The following is an 18,553-nucleotide window of genomic DNA, read 5'->3' as shown; positions in this document are numbered from 1 at the left end:
TAGTGGGTTGATTAAAAACAAAGGATTGTGGGTTTGAAAGTGGAAATATGAGATGAATATAAAGCCCTGGGAATCTCATATCATAGCAAACTGTCAGGCCCACACGTCCTAACGGGCTGTCTGCTGCAACAATATCCTTCCCTGGTTCTGTAAAGCTGCTCGCTTTGTATACTGCACCTCCAGGAATATCCACATCAAACATGTGTAGTTTTGAATAAGTGCTCCTGATATTGCCAACATCATCTATTAAAACATGGGTGTTACGCAGGTGCTCATCATCAGATACTCTTTCTTGGAATCCTCCTAGTGACAACCAAAGTTTTGACTCCCTTGCAAGAGAGCAATACCCTTTCATGATTGGTCCATCAAGAGGTTCTCCAATCTTAACAGTGTTCACATCAGTGAAACCCATATAGGAGAAGCTTTCAGGAAAACAGACCATCTTTGCCCCAGCGTTTGGAGCGTTTGGTTTTCCGGCAGCCGCCTTTACTGAAGAAGGTGTTGAAGGCATCATCACCACCACCGACGGTCTTGTTGCTGAAACAACTCATCATACCTTGATGACTCAACCGAACCCACCATTACAACTGCAACAAAGAGAGCCATCACATAGGTCAGCCGTTGATGGCGAGGAGGATGCCGGGATGGCCAGTGAGGAAGCCGTAGGCGGAGGCGGCGTAACCGGCGGACTGCTCGTTGTGGAAGGCGATGAATCAGATGCCGAGAGCGACGGCGCGGTTGGCGAGGGAGGTGACGGGGATGCCGACAAAGCCGAACATGCGGTATGTGTGATATGTGTGTTGTGCATCAGGGCATGGTGTGTTGGGTCTGTTGAACATAAAACTAGCAAGAGGGAGGAAGCTTGTGTGTTGTGGGGTTGTTCTCCCTCCCCTGCACACCGAGAGAAAAAGAGAGAGAGGAGGAGTTGTATTAGTTGGAAGATGAGAGGTCCAGCGGGCGGCCAAGGCGAGGCTGCCGCCCGCCGGTGAAGCGAAAATACTAGGTTCTTAACCTTGCTCTGATACCATGTTAGAATTACTGTATAGGGAAAGAGAGAGAGAATCAATTATGTATATATTGATTGATGTATATTGTGTTTACAATGAGTCCTATATATAGAAGATTAAAGGAGGTAGGTATGTAGTAGGTGGAGTAGTAGGTGGAGTAGGTGAAGTGGGTAGAGTAGGTGTGGTGGTAGGTTTTGGTACATTTTAACATAATTTTTATTTTATTTTATTTTAAATACATCAATAACTTTTGAAAAGTAACCATTTCTGCTGTTAATAACTTCATACAAAGGAAATGCATTTGAGATGGGATAAATTAAAAATACTTGAGATAAGATCTCAAATGGAAGAATGGTCTATCTACCTACAGGAGTGCATCAGTCACATTTTAATAATTATGGGTTCAAATCTTCATGCTAGAGTTCTTGGAAGGTAGAAGGTGCATTTTGGGGTATCTTAAACGTGTCAGTAAATGATAGTTCAAAATAGAATCTGATTGATTTGACGACAAGAATCGACGGGTCCGTGGACCACAGATTTGATTTGTTTTCATGCCACTTCACTGATCCACAAATTAGAGCATCATCCATCACCCAGGTCACATAGATTAGGTGACTAAGGATATGATGGCTAGATTTTTAGCAAGCTAAGCTAGATTATAGTTTATGTTTAGTCAAGTCAAGCCAAGCTTGAGCATCTAGCCAGTTTGGCTCATTTCACACCCAAGCAAACAAACAGTTAGAATGGTAAGTATTATATATTGGTAATGCCAAAAAATAATATAAAAGCTTTGTAAAAGTTCATGTGAACTTTAAAACTATTGGGTGACACGATATGCAGAAACCAATCACTCAGGCCAAAAACAATTACAATTCAATAGGCCACCTTTCCCTAGGGAAAAATTACCCACAAAATTTGCTGGCCCAGCAACACTGAAAAAGAAATGAAAATAACCATGCAATTCGACAAATGCTGATTTCCCTAGGGAAAAATTACCCACAAAATTTGCTGGCCCAGCAACACTGAAAAAGAAATGAAAATAACCATGCTCTTCGACAAATGCTGATGAGAGTGCCAATGTGCAGCAGACATGTAAATTGAATTAGAATGCCAATTTACCAGTTAAAAACAGAATAATTAAGTTTATGTCAAGCAAACAACTTTTCCCTCCCCTCATTTTCATATTAAGCAAACAGTAAAAGTTCCATTTGCTTAAACATAAGAATGATAACTCTCTGCCCAGAAAATAAATAAATAAATAGATAAATAAAGAATGACAATTCTCTAAGGAAGTTCAAACAGATACATTAGCTGCATGGCAGGAAAATAAAAGGTTTTGGAAGCAAACCTGCGTTCCACGTCGTAGTAACTCTCTTGCAAATGGCAATATACCCAAAATCGTATCTGCACCAGAATTGTCAACAAAAATGACAACCTACCACCAAAAAAAATGAGCTGGTTAGTGTAGGCAAAAAAAACATATTTCTTTTTAAATGACAGTCATAGTTAAAAACAACTTGCATATGGAGCTTGCCTTTTTCCAAGATTTTCTGCCCCATTTTAATATAAAAGCATCCAAATCATCAATCACCCATGGTCGAGGGACAAGATTTTGACAACTAGCCAAAAAGGACATTCCATCCTTTGAGAACAACTCTGCAAGCTTCAAGAATAGATAAAAGAGGGGCGGGAAAAATTTCAATAAAATAAAGTGATATTGAAACTGTCATTAAACATATCCCCATAATATTTTGCACTACAGATAAAAATTAATAACAATCACTTAAGAACTACATTAAACACTTTCATTGCAAGAGATGATTTTTGGGTTCTTCAAAATAGATATTACTTTTGAAAATCCACTTGTATCCTGATGCAGATCTGGGTGAAATGGTACTGTAGAAAGACAATTTTTCAAAAAGATTTTCAACAAACATTACATAATGATGCCTTCAAAAAGATGACAAAGATTGTTTCTAGTCATTTAAGATAGGAAAATTTACCCATAAGTCCTAGTTTCTGAAAAGTTGAACCATTTAGTCCTAAAAGTTTTCTTATGCTCCATTTAGTCCCATTTGCACATCAATCTAATGTTCGAAACATTAATCTGATGTTTGGAATCTAATGTTCGAAACATTAATCTGATGTTCGAAATCTATTGTTCGAAACATTAATCTGATGTTTGAAACATTGTAATGGGACCTTTCAGTCTATAAGAAAACTTTTAGGACTAAACAGTATATAAGTTATTAATTTGGGATTTATTGGTGCATCCCCCTTTAAGATATAGGTTAAAATAGAGGTCTTCAACAGAGTTTTCTGAGATGACCAAAATAAAATAACAAGAATGTCAAGAAGCAGAAGCAGAGGAGAATATATGAATCAATCTTAACATGTTACAGCTATTTTCAGATAAGTAACAATGCTGGCATGTTACCTGTCCTATTCCTTAAGATACCATTTGACTGGTCAAAATTGTCTGGTCATAGATTGTAAGAGCCACCCACGGGTCTTATGGTATTGGATCTTCAAATATGGTTTTAGGAGGTTTATATGGTTTTTTGGAGTCAAAGTCCTTAGTTTCTGCACACCGGAGTAATAGTTCTTCTGGAATTAGGAGTTTTCCTAAAGATTATATATAAAGATATGTGATGCTTTTAATTCAATAGACAACATCGTATAGAGAATTTATAAAACCTTTATGTTTTTATGGGACTTTGTAGTGCAATTCTAGAGTAAGTGTGATGATGCATTTGGAAATCTAGGTTCGAGGCCTAGAGTTTTTTCTTCTTCTCTTGCAATTTTAAGCCTTTCAAAGCTTAATTCAGATCTGTCCAACCTTTGTTTCACTCATTAAACCACTCTAGGCAAGCCTAACCTGTGCACCAACCAATCATGCAAATCAAGATAAACCAAAATAAACACAAATACTATTCTCATGCTATTGTTCACAGCCCCTGAACAGCACCAAAACTCATACCACTCGTAATTACCGCTTCCAATCCAAACCAAGACGGTTAGATTTTTAGCATGCTTAAGCTAGCTTACAGTTTATGTTTAGTCAAGCCAAGCTTGAGCATCTAGCTAGTTTGGCTCATTTCACACCCCCGCAAACAAACAGTTAGAATGGTAAGTATTATATACTGGTAATGCCAAAAAATAATATAAAAGCTTTTTTAAAGTTCACATGAACTTTAAAACTATTGGGTGTGGGTGACACGATATTCAGAAACCAATCACTCAGGCAAAAAGCAATTACAATTCAACAGGCCACCTTTCCCTAGGGAAAAATCACCCACAAAATTTGCTGGCCCAGCAACACTGAAAATGAAATCAAAATAACCATGCACTTCACCAAATGCTGATGAGAGTGCCAATGTGCAGCAGACATGTAAATTGAATTAGAATGCCAATTTGCCAGTTAAAAACAGAATAATTGAGTTTATGTCAAGCAAACAACTTTCTTCCCCCCTCATTTCATATTAAGCGAATGGTGAAAGTTCCATTTGCTTAAACATGTATTTCATTAGTAAGAATGATAACTCTCTACCCAGAAAAAATAAAATAAAATAAATAAAGAATGACAATTCTCTAATGGAAGTTCAAACAGAGCTATAGCAGGAAAATAAAAGGAATCCCCCCAGCGCCCCCCCCCCCCCCCCCCCCACACACACACATTTTTACCCAATAAAACCCCTAAACAACCCTACACTTTTGCGCATCTTTCCGCTACAAATAAAATCGGCACTACAATCATATATAAACTTGAGGCTCACTACTAGTATGAGAGCGTGTATTGCAGTCATCCTACATCATTTTTTATGCAAACCATAAAAGGAAGTAAATTCAAGGAAGCAACAAAAGTTGTAAATAATCAAGATATCACTTACCCAATTAAAACATGTATAATCAAGTTTTTAGGCTTAGTCTATGAAGCATGGGTGCAAGTACGGATACGGGTATGCCCTTACGGAAAATTCTTTAAAAAGTAGGGTACAGGTACAGGTACAGCTGGGGTACATCAATTTATTTATTTTTATTTATTTATTTATTTTTAATTTATAGGTAAACATCCAAAATATAAATCAAAATTTCAATATTAAAACTAAAAAGAGAATAATTTGTCTAAAAAGTTATATAATTCTTTCTTTTTCTTTTTTGATTGTTTAAAACAAGATGCAACAGACCTGCTCCCAATTAATTTGGGGGTGTGTATGTTGTGTAGGTTTAATTTGGCTTTGTTGGGTAAGTGGCTATGGAGGTTTTCCCAGGAATGGGATCACTTGTGGCGCAGGGTAGTGGCTTCCAAGTATGGGTTGGGGAGAGGAGAATGGTGTACTAGGGTGGTGGGGGGTTCTTTTGGGTGTGGGTTGTGGAAGTGGATTTAGCTGGGTAGGGTCCAGTTTTGGGATAGAGTCCAGTTTCGGGTGGGCAATGGAGCTCAGGTGCGGTTTTGGAAGGATAAGTGGTGTAGGGAGGTTCCCTTCTAGAGCGTTTTCCTTTGATCTGCTGTTTGGTGGTGGATCCTGATGCGCTGGTGGCGTCTTATTTGGCTAGAGGGGATGAGGGGTTGGTTTGGGATATTGTACTTTGTCGATATACGCAAGATTGAGAGGTTGGGCAGTTGATGGATTTGTTGGCCTTGTTACATGGGGTTTAGGTTGGGCGAGAAGGGGAGGATGTTTTGGTTTGGGGAGTTCCCTTGGTGTTCTGTGTGGGTCCCTGGTGTTCCATCAAAAGGGGCTTTCTTTGCGTGGACAACAACTTTTGGTAGGGTCTTGACCATTAACAATTTGATCTGCCGGCATCATACTTTGGTTAATTGGTGTTACATGTGTTGTGCGGATGCAGAAATAGTGGACCATTTGCTGATTCATTGTCCATTTGCTTCTCATTTGTGGGTGCTTATTTTCTCTTTGTTTGGAGTGGTGTGGATTCAGCCGAAGCAGGTCAAGGAGGTTCTTCGTTGTTGGGGGGGTGGCTGAGTTGGGAAGCGGCGGCGGAAGACTTGGGCTTTAGCTCCTTTGTGTTTGATGTGGTTGCTTTGGCTGGAGCAGAATCGTCGGATTTTTCAAGGAAGTGCTCAATTGGTTACATGTTTTAAGTCTCAATTTTTAGGGGTTTTGTACAGCTGGGTGTTGAGAAGGGTGAATCCAGATTTATTTCTTATCTTAAATTTTTTTAATGATTTAGTTGGTTAGGTCCCTGTTTTGCGGGGTTCGTTTTGTATTCTTTTAGCATCTTCTTGATGCTGTGATTATAAAATTTATTTATCAAAAAAAAAAAAAACAAGATGCAAAAGAGAGTAAAACCATGACTCATGGGTAAATGATATTGGAAATAAATTACTTGATATTTTCAAAATTGAAAGAAGAATAATAAAGGCTGCAATAAATTCTAGCAGCTAACAAAAAAAAAAAAAACTCGTCGTACCCATGTCGTACCCACGACGTACCCAAAGGTATGTGTTGTCCCCGGCATGCATTCAGCGTACCTGGTACGCATACCGCCGTACCAGTACACGTACTCGCACCCAGTAAGTACTCGGTACTCGTACGGCACCATTTTTGGAGTACCCGTGCTTCATAGGGCTTAGTTGAGTCTTACGACTATTTAGGTTAGGAATTGATTTTAGTCAATTTTCTATATATTTTTTAGGCCTCCTTTGAGAATAGGCTATTTTAGTAACTTTTTTGATTTTTTACGAAAAGATGAGCAGAAAAATAGGGAGAGTGATGTGACAACTTATAGTGACTTTTTGGCTAAAATAGTTACTCCCCAAACGAGGCCTTAATGTCTAATACGTTAGTTTAGGAGTATTTTGGAAGTTTCAAAAAAAATTTGGACATAGGTTGTAACGGTCACCCAGGGGTCATGGGTCAAAAATATGGTTTTAGATCTTCACATATGGTTTTTAGTATGTTTACAAGATTTTAGAAGTCTAAGTCCTTAGTTACTTTGAAGTCATAAAACAATTATTTTGGAATTAGGAGTTCAAGTATTTATAAAACAATGTAATGCTTTTAATTCAATAGAGAACATGATTTAAAAAATTTATGACTTATATGAAACTCTTTTGTGATTTTGTGAGGTAATTCTAACTCTAGGTATGATGCCTACGGAAATTTAGGTGTGCTCCATAACTCTTTTTCTTCTTCTTTCTCATTATTTTCAATTTCCTACAATTTTAAACCCTTAACAGCATAAACAAGATCTTAGTGTTAGGAAATCGACTCTTCCTAACTAGGATCGGTGAGACACAAAATAGCAAATAAGAAAAATAAATGAATCGAAGAAACCACACACAAGAAACACAAAGATTTATGTGGTTTACCCCAAAATAGGGTTGCGCCACGACTATTGCTGTTTTTACTATGACAAGAAAACAATTACAACTCTTTCCCCAATTTATTTATAGGCATAGAAATTAGGACAACCCGAAAGCAACATGAAATTGACAAAGGAAGCCTTGGGAGAGCCCCCCCAAACCCCCATTGGACCTAGGACTCAGTACACCATACTTATCAAGGTCCACAAGACCCAACACTTGGTACCCTTCATTTACCTCCAATAAGCCTGATGGACAAGCGTAATCAAGTTTAACACAATCCAACAACAATAGCACACAAAGGAAGCCTCAATCTGCAAAAATTATTGTTCTCAGGTAATGTTCACAGCACCTAAAAAGCAACAAAACTCCTTTTTCCTATTTGAAATAAACTCAACATGTATACTTTTTGTAAAAATTTATGTATTATTGATTGATGTTTATTGATGTGTTATATTACAAATCAGAGTGGCTCATTATATAGGAGAGGGTTTGGGTAGTAGGTGAGGAGTAGGTGAGGGTAAATTGGTGGTAGGTGTAGTAGGTGTGGTAGTAGGTGGTGGTAGGTGTAGGTAAATTCTAACAGCCCCCCGCAAACTCAAGGAGGATAGAAACTAACCAACTTGAGTTTGAAGAGAGGAACAAAACAAGAAAATACATAAAAAATAAAAGAGGATAGGAGACACTGTATGGTCGTGTCAGACCATTGGTGAAGACACTGTATGGTGGTGTCATAACGGTGTAGAGGACACTGTATGGCGGTGTCATAACGGTGTAGAGGACACTGTATGGCGGTGTCATAACGTTGTAGAGGACACTGTATGGGGGTGTCATAACGTTGTAGATGACACTGTATGGGGGTGTCATACCGATGTAGAAGACAGTTTATGGGGTCATGTCGGACCGTTGTAGAAGACAGTTTATGGGGTCATGTCGGACCGTTGTAGAAGACAGTTTATGGGAGTCTTGCTGGACCCTTGTAGAAACTAACCGGAATCAATGTCGGGACAGTTTACAGAGTCTTGTCGGACCCTTGTAGAAACTAACCGGAATCAATGTCGGGACAGTTTACAGAGTCTTGTCGGACCCATGAAAGAGCTAACCGGAATCAATGTCGGGACAGTTTACAGAGTCTTGTCGGACCCTTAAAGGAGCTAACCGGAATCAATGTCGGGACAGTTTACAGAGTCTTGTCGGACCCATGAAGGAGCTAACCGGAATCAATGTCGGGACAGTTTACAGAGTCTTGTCGGACCCCTTAAAAAATCGCATCCTCAAAAGGTGCGCCCAATTTTCAAAAGGCGTGCCATCAAAAGGCGTGCCCAATCCATAAAAAGGCGTGCCATCAAAAGGCGTGCCCAATTCATCAAAAGGTGTGCCGGACATGATGGCGAGGCACGTGGGCGCCTTGGCTTGCGTGCCCATTTGTCGGCTGGTGGTAAGAGGCGCGCGATGCGCGTGGCTGCCTTGGCTATTTAACCAAGGTTGATGCTGAGGCTGAGGCAGAGAAAAGCTGCGAAAAACCTCTGAAAGAGATTCTGTAACACTCTGTTTTCTGAGAGAATGGCTTCATCGTCTTCCCGCGGGGTGCTCACCCTCTTTCCCGACCTCAACGAGTCAACGAGAGAGAGAACTGGTGCGGTGGCACTGGAAACTCAACCAAGCGCCCCGGAGTTTGCTCCTTTGAACTTTCCGATGCGGTCGGTGGAGCAAAGAATGGCAGTGCAGTCGGATGTGGAGGCCAACCAGTATACTTTGAAGACATGTGTGGAAAGCATGACGGCGGTCACAAACTTGTCGAACCGGCTGCAGAGTAGGACAAATGAGGTGCAGCAGTTAAACTCCCAGCTGGCTCTGCTCCAACGCATGTATAAGGATGCGCGAGCAGAGATCAGTGTGCTAAAGGCAGAAAACAAGGAGCTGAAGCGGAAGGCCACCGTGATGTTCCGATTTGGAGGGCCGCCATATACTGTAGTAGAGGAGCAGGGGGGAGTGAACGTGCTCGGCGGCGTGGGAAACACGGAGGCCGCACCGTCAAGGACCGCCCAGGACGGAGGCAAAAAGAAGAGACCGGCGGCAGAGTAGGTCGGTGGGTGGCCGTCTGCAGAAAAGAAAACAAAGCTGTGGTTGTTTTTGTGTATTTTTTTTTTTTTGTTGTTGTTGTTGTTGTTGTTTTTTTTTTTTTTTTTTTTTTTTTTGTGTAAAATGTGGATCGGGGTGGATCCCGATATGAATAAAATGAGTGTATTGTGCAAATCCGAATGGCGTGAAGGGACAAGACGGAGCAGAAAAATTAAACTGGAATGAATGTTTTTTTTTTTTTTTTTTTTTGTTTTGTTTTTTTAAATAAAATAATAATAATAATAATAATAATAATAATAATAATAATAATAAAAAATAAAATGAAGTGGGGGAAATCAGTGGAATCAATTAAGGCTAGTATAATATATTGGAGTGGGGAAAAGAATGAGGAGAATGTGGAGTATAGAATAAAATAAAAATGGGTATTTGAAAAAGATTAAAAAAAAAAAGGTTTTAGAAAAAAAAATAAATAAAAATAATAGAGGTGAAAGAGGACAAGCCCACGTGGGTGGTTTTTTTTTTTTTTTTTTTTTTTTTTTAATATAATATAATAAAAAGATATATATATATATATATATAAAATAACAAAAGTGGGAACAATGAGTGCACAAGAAGCTTTATAATAAAAAAACAATTTTGGGCGGTGGTGTGAAACCCAAACCGAGGCCGATTTTAAACCAAAACAATAAATTTTTATTTTCATTCTCATATTGTGTGAGAGAGAGAATCAGGAACCAAAGTTCATCTGTATCCTTGAGTGCGAAGGAGACAGGAACCAAAGTCTGGTCGATGAATCAGGACCGCATGAGCAGAGCGTGATTAACAGCTCCTGTTGGTTCGTCTCGGACGTTGCAGAGCAGTAGAGGATCGTGCTCTGCTTGTGTCAACTGGCAGGGATGGTCGTGCGGTGGTCTCGGTCCAGGTCAACGGTGGGGCAGATGGTGGTGGTGGTGCGCCGCTGCCACGGCGCCATGGTGGCGAGGCCCGAGCGAGCCGCCAAGGATGCTCCGAACAGGGAGGAGAAAGTAGAACTCCGTGTCGCCGATCTGGAGAAGGTCTTGGGAGTCGAGCTTGACGAGAGGTGGAGAACGCCTTCGACGAAGCAACCGTTCTTGCCGAGGACTGCGAGGGCGAAGCGGCGGCGCTGGAAGTCGTAGAAGATGCGGGCGTGGTGGAGATGATGGATTGGTTGCTGCGAAGAAGATGAGTCGCAGATCTATTGAAATCCTCAGGAGCCGAATCAAAAAGAAGAGTTTCTGGTATGTGTTGAAAAAACTCCAGCAGGCAGCGAAGGCAAGGTTGCCGGCCGGCTGCCTGCCGGAAAGAAATGAGTATAGGCCTAAATCTTATGGCTCTGATACCATGTAACAATTTATGTATTATTGATTGATGTTTATTGATGTGTTATATTACAAATCAGAGTGGCTCATTATATAGGAGAGGGTTTGGGTAGTAGGTGAGGAGTAGGTGAGGGTAAATTGGTGGTAGGTGTAGTAGGTGTGGTAGTAGGTGGTGGTAGGTGTAGGTAAATTCTAACACTTTTTAATACATAATTACTAACCATCCAAAGTCCAAAATTCTACCATCCTTCCAGGCACAAAAACCAATTGCAATCAGTCTCTAAAGCTTACTTTTCATTGATTTTCCATGTGTTAAAAATTTGGACTCACTATTTATCAGAGAGTGTTCTTTGCACTTGTCCTTCATTGAAGTACATTATTACACTTACTTTTTTTAACGCACATGTAATATACCAATTAATTCATCATATTTGTATCTTAAACCCCAATCACAAGTCAAATTCTGTTTTGTTTGTCGGCTGAGCCAAGCCAAGTCAAGCTAGTACTAACACAAACTCAGCTCATTTAACAAATGATCTTTGAAGCATAGTTTATTTTCTTTATTGAATTAACTTTGAAGAAACTAGTTGCTAAACCAACCAAAAAACTGGTTTCTCCACTTACAGTCCTAACCCAAGGGCAAGAAAGTTCAGTAAAAATTGTACGAGTTCTAAATAAGTGAATGAATGCACAAAACAATATACACTGACACTGTTAAAAAAATTAACAAAAATAAAAAAATAGCTACTCATGAAGTATGATGAACTGCTAACTCCAAATTAAATATGCCACTTATATTGGGTGTAATAAATAATAAAGTGACGGAATGGAAACCAATATAAAAGAAAGAAGAAAGTTCTATATTCTTAATTCACACACTTTTCCAGCTAAGAGCATAAGATACCTGTGCAGAACCAAGATCAAATATGTTCCCCGCAAATATTCCTCTAACCAAATTCTCTACACGCTTGGCTCCATCCTCAATAGCATCGTTCAGACGAACAACATCCTCAAATAAGGATATTGCCTTCGTATTTTCTTCATCCTAGTTCATTTGATCACAAAAAGAAAGCATTCTTTGAGTGGAAACTCAGAGAGATGATTTGGATCCAAAGAAAAAGAAAAAGACACTAGCGGGCACTTGAACCAGCTATTGTCCCCATCCACCCCTCCATAAATTCTAGCAACACTACTTTTTCCACTACAATGGATTTGGCAAGCTTTTTTTTCAAAAACTGCCTACACTTTTGCCCAAGCCACCTAAAATAGTTATCTTGTCAGGATTATAGTCTCCCCAATATTTCAAAACAGCTGGGCTGACAATTAAGGACTCAATGAGTGAAATTTAAGCTTACATTAACTTCCTTTAATGAAATTTACGCTTACCTTAACTTTCTTGAATATATCTCTGAAACCCACTTCTCTAAGGATTTGATCACGGATCCTGCAGAGAAGCTAGAACAGAAAAAAGATATGAATTCAGGTAATATTACCAATTAAGACAGAGCATCATTCGGGTCAAGTTATTTGGACAAATGGTGGAATTTGGCTTACTATGCAATCAGGAGGCCCTCCATGACTTTCAGGATCTTTCTTAAAATCCTCCAATATTTCAGTGTACCTTCAGCAGATGAAGAACAAAGAAATGATGAAGTCAAGTGGTTAAATATGACAAGGTATTCAAGTCTAAGGAAAAAGTATCCACTCATAAACATAGGTGAGTACATTCCATATTATTGGAAACTGCAGTTATGCATCTAGAATGCTTAGAAAACACAACTGGATCATTTAGTATGTGTGCTTATAATATGAAGGATATTTAATGCATTGGCTTGGTTCAGAGAATATATTCTGATAGTCATTAGGTTTCCAACAACACCAGAGTTGGCCAAGCAAAGTGTTTGAGCCCTTTATTGTGTTCATTACGGAGGTTAATAAAAGTTTGGTGGGCAAGTGAAGCATCATTTAAGATTGTGTACCAACCGAATGAGTGCCATTATGAGCTAACCAGCATTTACCATTCACATCACATGTCGAACAAGTCGGCACATAAAACAATCAGAAAAATAGTCATGTCCTAGGGGTCATGCACACTTGTGAACTGGGTGTGTATATTCATTTTGGGCTGTAAGAGAGAATTTGAATGGCCTAGGATCACCGGAGGTGGAGGAGGAGAAGACCAAGGCAAACTTAGAGATAGAGAGAGTGACAGTGAGAGACCTCAAACACTTTGGGTTTACATTATGATGTTATATTGTGTTGTGGTCTGAGGATCGAGTGCCTAGGATCACCAGAGGTGGAGGAGGAGAAGACCAAGGCAAACTTAAAGATAGAGAGGGTGGCAATGAGAGACCTCAAACACTTTGGGTTTACATTATGATGTTATATTGTGTTGTGGTCTGAGGATCGAGTGCCTTTTGCACCTCCCCTGCTACAATTAGGGAGTCTTGTGGTTGGCTTAGTTGGACTTGAGGTGAGTGGTGATGGTGAGTAGGCCGATCACTTTCCTTTGGTTGGAGCTCAGTCCAGCAATTTACCTACTATTGGAGTTCCCATTGTCCCTCTATTTGGTGAGAGTATCAACTTGTCTTCAGTTGACACTCAAATGACTATTTTGCCTACTTCTGGAGTTTCTATCGATTCATTACTTGGTGAGAGTAGCGGCTGTGTTCTTGGAGAGTATACTAGTGATGATGTTGGTGTTGGTAGCCAAGTGTGCTTACCTGTCATGGACGGCGAGTAAATTGTAACTCATCTTGATGATGGTTGTGTATCTTTGTTAGGATCTTACGGCAAGGAACGGGTTCTTGATCCCAAGATATTATTTGATGAAGTGCGAGGCGAGAATGTGCCCACTGCCCAGGATGAGTTCTATTTTTCATCATAGACCAACCACTTTTATGCATTTGGAGGTAGTGTTTCTAAAACGCTATTTGTTGGAGGCATTCTGTGACATGCTTTGAGGATTTTGTGATCTCACTCCGGAGACTTCTCTTGAAGTTCTCTAGTCATCTCGTGTTGTTGTGGTGGAGTTTCAATGTCATGAATTTGATGTGAGCTGGCTTGGAGAAAGTTTGTCTTAGATGGAAGCTCGAGTGAAGAATCATTAGCTTGAGATTGAGCTAGGAAAGGTGGACAAGCCTTTGATGGAGTCCGCATTGGCTAGAGCGAAGGTTGTGGTGTGGTAGTGTTAGAGCTGGCAACCAAGGTTCTGCAGCTTTGAGTTTGAGAGAGAGGAGAGCCACTTCAGAGGCTCAACTTGTTAGCGTGGGAGGGGAGGTTTTTTATTTTAGCAGCTAGATAGGCCAAGATTAGGCAGTTTGAGAGGTTTCATGTACTGGAGAGTTGAGGGTGTATGTGCTGGAGCGTTGAACTAAACTTTATTCGGTTCAGTCATCCTAATTATCATAAATTAATAATAATCCACCGGCTTATAAACCGGGGTGTGACATGAATGATGCAGTGCAGCAAATCTTAGAAGCAGACCCCAAGTTGCTTGAACAAGCTCAACCACAAGCATGTATAGTGATAGTCTCAATTAACTGTGAAGTATATTGAGAAGTGCAATGACAATACTGTTCACTAGTAAAAAAGGAAAAAGTAGGACTCCTAAGCATCCAATAGCCATTGCTGATGAAAGGGGGCTTATACATTGTGTGATAGTGATGATATTTTATCAACTTTTAAATTGCTAGCATAAATGAAGTTGGTAAGGAGAAGGAACACCTTTGAGCAAATTTTTCAGCTTTGATATGAGCATCAGGAACTGTTTCATCACTCTCCGCTCGCTTTCTGCATATACAAGCCAGCCAATAACCAATGAATGATGTGAAAATATGTGAAGAGCTCAAACTCAAACCAACAAAAAAAAATGTTCATATATGATTGCATGAGTGCATATTAATATTATTGGTAAATACTAAGTGAACACACACAAACCCAACACAAAAATTCCTAAAATCCATTTTTTTATATTTTATTTTAAATATATATATATATATATATATATATATATTAAAATAAACAAGGGTTTTTAGAAAAGAAAGAGAAAAGAGGATGGCAGATCCAAGAAAGAAGTAAAACAAGTGTTGGGTTTTGTTTTGATGGATGAGGATGAGGTTGAAGTTGAAGTTAAAAAAGAAAAAGTAAAAAGGGGCACCGGAAAGAAGGGATGGAATTGAGGAAGAGATCAATCCAAGCGAGCTCGGTAGGGGTAGGGTTCTTAGGATTGTCAGACGGGAATCTGTATGGGATGGTGCATGCCCTGTAGTTTGACTCGATTGGTGTTGTCAGTAACGGAAACGCCACCATCTCCCCCGAGCTCTCCATTCTCTCTCTCTCTCTGTCTCTCTCTCTCTCTCTGTACTCCGCCTCTGCGCGGTGCAAAATTTATTTTGGATGAAGAAAATGTAATGTTGCCTTCTCTATTGTCTTTTAATCTTGGCCTTAACAGCATATGTACACACAATCGATTACAAGGTTTAAGAAAAAAAAACAAGGTAACGGGCACATTTGTTTGAGGCTTTTTTCATATTAAGTCAAATTATCATATTAATTTTTAAATTAGGTCTAATTTGAGCGGAATTTTTAAATTAAGTTAAAGTATTATTACAAATCAGGTTTTCATTGAAACAAAAAATTTGTAAAATAATAAAAGAGTTATTACAAATCACGCTTTTAATTAAGAAAGCGTAAACCACACTTTTAAGATAAATTTGTTTTCTTCATAAAACGTGATTTCAAACCATACTTTTACTGTGCTTATTTTGTTTTCTGAAGAAAACGTGGCTCCAAACCACGCTTTCACTGTGCATATAATTTAAATTTTATTTTCTGGATAAAACGTGGTTCTAAACCACGCTTTCACTGTGCATATTTATTTTCTTAAGAAAACGTGATTGTGAATCACGCTTTCACTGTTCACTACAATAAGGGTGGATTGGAACCACGCTTTTACTGTTCATTTAAATTTTTTTTTATTTTATTTTTTTTAATTTTTTTTTCTGTTGTCATTGTTTTTGTGATAATGTAATTCATAAAATTTTTTTGACTTTACTAAAGCTGTTCTCATGTTAAATTTTTTTTTTCTTTTGTCTTTGTTTTGGGTTAGAAGATGTAGTTCAGAAATTTTTTTTGGCTTCACTAAAGCCGTTTTCATGTAAATTTTTTTTGTTCTTTGTTTTGGGTTAGAAGGTGATAATGTAATTCATAAATTTTTTTTGACTTTACTAAAGCCGTTTTCATGTAAATTGTTTTTTTTTCTTTTGTCTTTGTTTTGGACTAAAAGGAGTTATTCATAAATTTATTTTGGCTTTACTATAGTCGTTTTCATTTAAATATATATATTTTTTCTTTTGTCTTTGTTTTGGGTTAGAAGGTGATAATGTAATTCAGAAAACCAGTTTAGTAAAACCGTTTTCTAGCCGTCTTCATTAAAAAAAAAAAAAAATTCTTTCGTCTTTGTTTTGGGTTAGAAGGTGATAATGTAATTCAGAAAACCAGTTTGGTAAAACCGTTTTCTAGCCGTTTTCATTAAAAAAAAAAATAATTCTTTCGCCTTTGTTTTGGGTTAGAAGGTGATATACATGCTCTACAGTCTGAAGCACACCCACACACTGTGCAGTTCGACGAACAATGACGAAGGGTGAGACGCGAAGAGCACCGCGGAGTAGGCCAAGAAGACAAAGGCCACCGCGAGAGCTGCAGCAAGAAGGAATAAGAGAAAGACCTCAAATTTTGGTGATGTATTTTTTACATACGAATGGTACTTTTTCTATTTTTTGCTATGTAATGTAACTTGTATGTAATTTAATTTTGATTACGAACAGGAACTTATGTAATGTAAATATTGGGTTGGAGTTGATGTTATTATAATTCAATTGGTTTCACTTATTTCATAAAACTGATGTTGTGCAATGAATGGATGAATGGAAATGTTATTTGTTTTATTCAATTAGTAGTGTATTTTTTGTAAGAATGAGAACGTTATTTGTTATATTCAATGAATAATGGTTACATTTTTTGGTTGTCACGATTGAGAAGATGAACAAGTTAAGAGAATGTGTATTTCTCCTAAAATAAATTTTGTCAACATTTTTGTAATAAAACTTAATACATAATATACAAAATCATTAATTTACTAAATACTCATACAGGCATGAAACAACATAACTAAAGTTGCAAATGTAACAGTTTTCAGTTACATAGGTAGAACAGACATAAATCTCCCACAAAAATATATTCTGGACACCATGAACTGAACACACAATACATACATCCTGACACCCTGAATAGAACACACAATACATAAACATAACAGTTAGACAGACAAATATTAGGCAGACAATCTGACAAACTCATTACGGAAACACTTAGGTGCTCTTTGGTGTAGCTGTTAAAACAAATTATAGATTATAGCTTAACAGATTATAGATTATGACTTTAATCAGAAGCTGTTAATCTGTTTGGTATAGCTGTTGGATTATAGATTTAAGTTGCTGAGTAATGTTTGTTAAATAAACTGTGAAGTAGCTTTTTCAATTAATTTTTATTTTTTATAATTTACTATTTGTCTACATTTCTCATAAAAAATAATAATAATATTTTATAGTTCATTTGGGTCTTTTCTATTTTTAAAAAAATAAAAAATAAAAAAATTTAAGAGTATAACTGTAAATTAACATATCCACAGCAGAAACTGATAATCAGAAGCAATGGGTGAGCAGCTTCTCAGAATCAGCTTTTTTGACTTAAAATAAGTTGTTAGAATCAGAAGCTGTTTGAAATAAGTTTAACCAAACAGTCCAAAATAACTTTTTAAAAGCTAGAAGCCATAAGTTGGCTCAAAAAAACCCCACCAAACACCCCCTTAGTCTAACACAGACATTACATATTAATGTATGACCTAATATTACCAAAGTGTAGACATTAACACCTAATTTGCGCTTAAATCGGCAATCTCAGAGTCTGAATAATTCGAAAGCTCAGCGTCAAAGACAAGTTCAGGATCCTCCATGATACCCTTGATAGCCGTAACATTTGGTTCTGTTTTATTCTTCTGGGCATCCTTCTTAACTATGTATAGTTGCATATTGCGGGCTAACCTACGACGCATTTGAGAAATCTCACGTTGTAGTATTTCACATAGTCGATCAACATTATCAGGATCTTCCTTTTGGATCTCAACAGAACGTGCTTTTGGCACCTTAAGTTGATTTTCACGACTTAAGGTTTCCAGTTGTACCCGCTGTATAAATATTGCGGGCCACTTGAGACGAGCAGCGTCAGATAAACCATATCCTGTTTGATTGTCAGATGGCTCCATACATGAACCTCCTTGAACTCGATAATACTTGGGCATCAAAAAATGTCGCTTCCTAAACCTATCACGATAACCACAAGCATAATCTAAAATAGGTATTGTTGTTTCGTCTTCCGCATCGCCACATTCCCTTCCCCCTCCTCGTCGTGAACTAACACCCTTTGCAAGTTTCTACCACCTCTGCGATTCCCACTTCCTCCCATGAATCGTGTAGCCATGCTAATTTTTTTAAACAAATGAATGATAATTTCGTAGGGCGAAATGAGTTATAAGGTTGTGTCTTCACCTTTAGTCGTTTATATAGTTGGTTATGAACGACTTTAGAAAGACATTGAAGGAAAAACCATAGAAAATAAATGCCTCTGCATGACAATCCCACATATACGAACAAGGTATGAGTTGTCACTAGAATGAAAAAACAGAGAAAAACAACTACTGTGTACCAAGTCACGTGACTTGAGAATTCATCTGCATA

At 38.2% G+C, this 18,553-nt stretch overlaps 1 protein-coding gene and 1 pseudogene across 2 annotated transcripts in view; one reads left to right on the top strand and one right to left on the bottom strand.

Moving 5' to 3' along the window:
* LOC114292564 (pantothenate kinase) overlaps positions 1–15,275 on the bottom strand; it is a 31,037-nt gene extending 15,762 nt beyond the window's left edge. Inside the window, exons 1-7 of one of the 2 annotated variants that reach the window (XR_014329076.1) lie at positions 14,917–15,261; positions 14,484–14,549; positions 12,312–12,378; positions 12,144–12,212; positions 11,662–11,802; positions 2,542–2,670; positions 2,356–2,442 (exon numbers count right to left, since the gene is read on the bottom strand). Coding sequence is in view for 1 of the 2 variants with exons in the window: in XM_028236553.2 (XP_028092354.2) it covers positions 2,356–2,442; positions 2,542–2,670; positions 11,662–11,802; positions 12,144–12,212; positions 12,312–12,378; positions 14,484–14,549; positions 14,917–15,086 (729 nt within the window). In the remaining variant the exon portion in view is untranslated. Of the gene's footprint in view, positions 1–2,355; positions 2,443–2,541; positions 2,671–11,661; positions 11,803–12,143; positions 12,213–12,311; positions 12,379–14,483; positions 14,550–14,916 lie in introns of both variants that reach the window. The other variant, XM_028236553.2, reaches the window with a different exon arrangement.
* On the top strand, positions 10,151–10,337 carry LOC114300911 (small nucleolar RNA U3; annotated as a pseudogene).
* Positions 15,276–18,553: the final 3,278 nt, after the last annotated feature.

Source organism: Camellia sinensis, chromosome 5 (genome assembly GCF_055761805.1).
Source record: "Camellia sinensis isolate YWXY chromosome 5, ASM5576180v1, whole genome shotgun sequence".
In the NCBI taxonomy this organism is placed as follows: Eukaryota; Viridiplantae; Streptophyta; class Magnoliopsida; order Ericales; family Theaceae; genus Camellia; species Camellia sinensis.
Note: the sequence above shows the minus strand (reverse complement) of the source record. Positions and strands in the feature narration are given on the sequence as shown.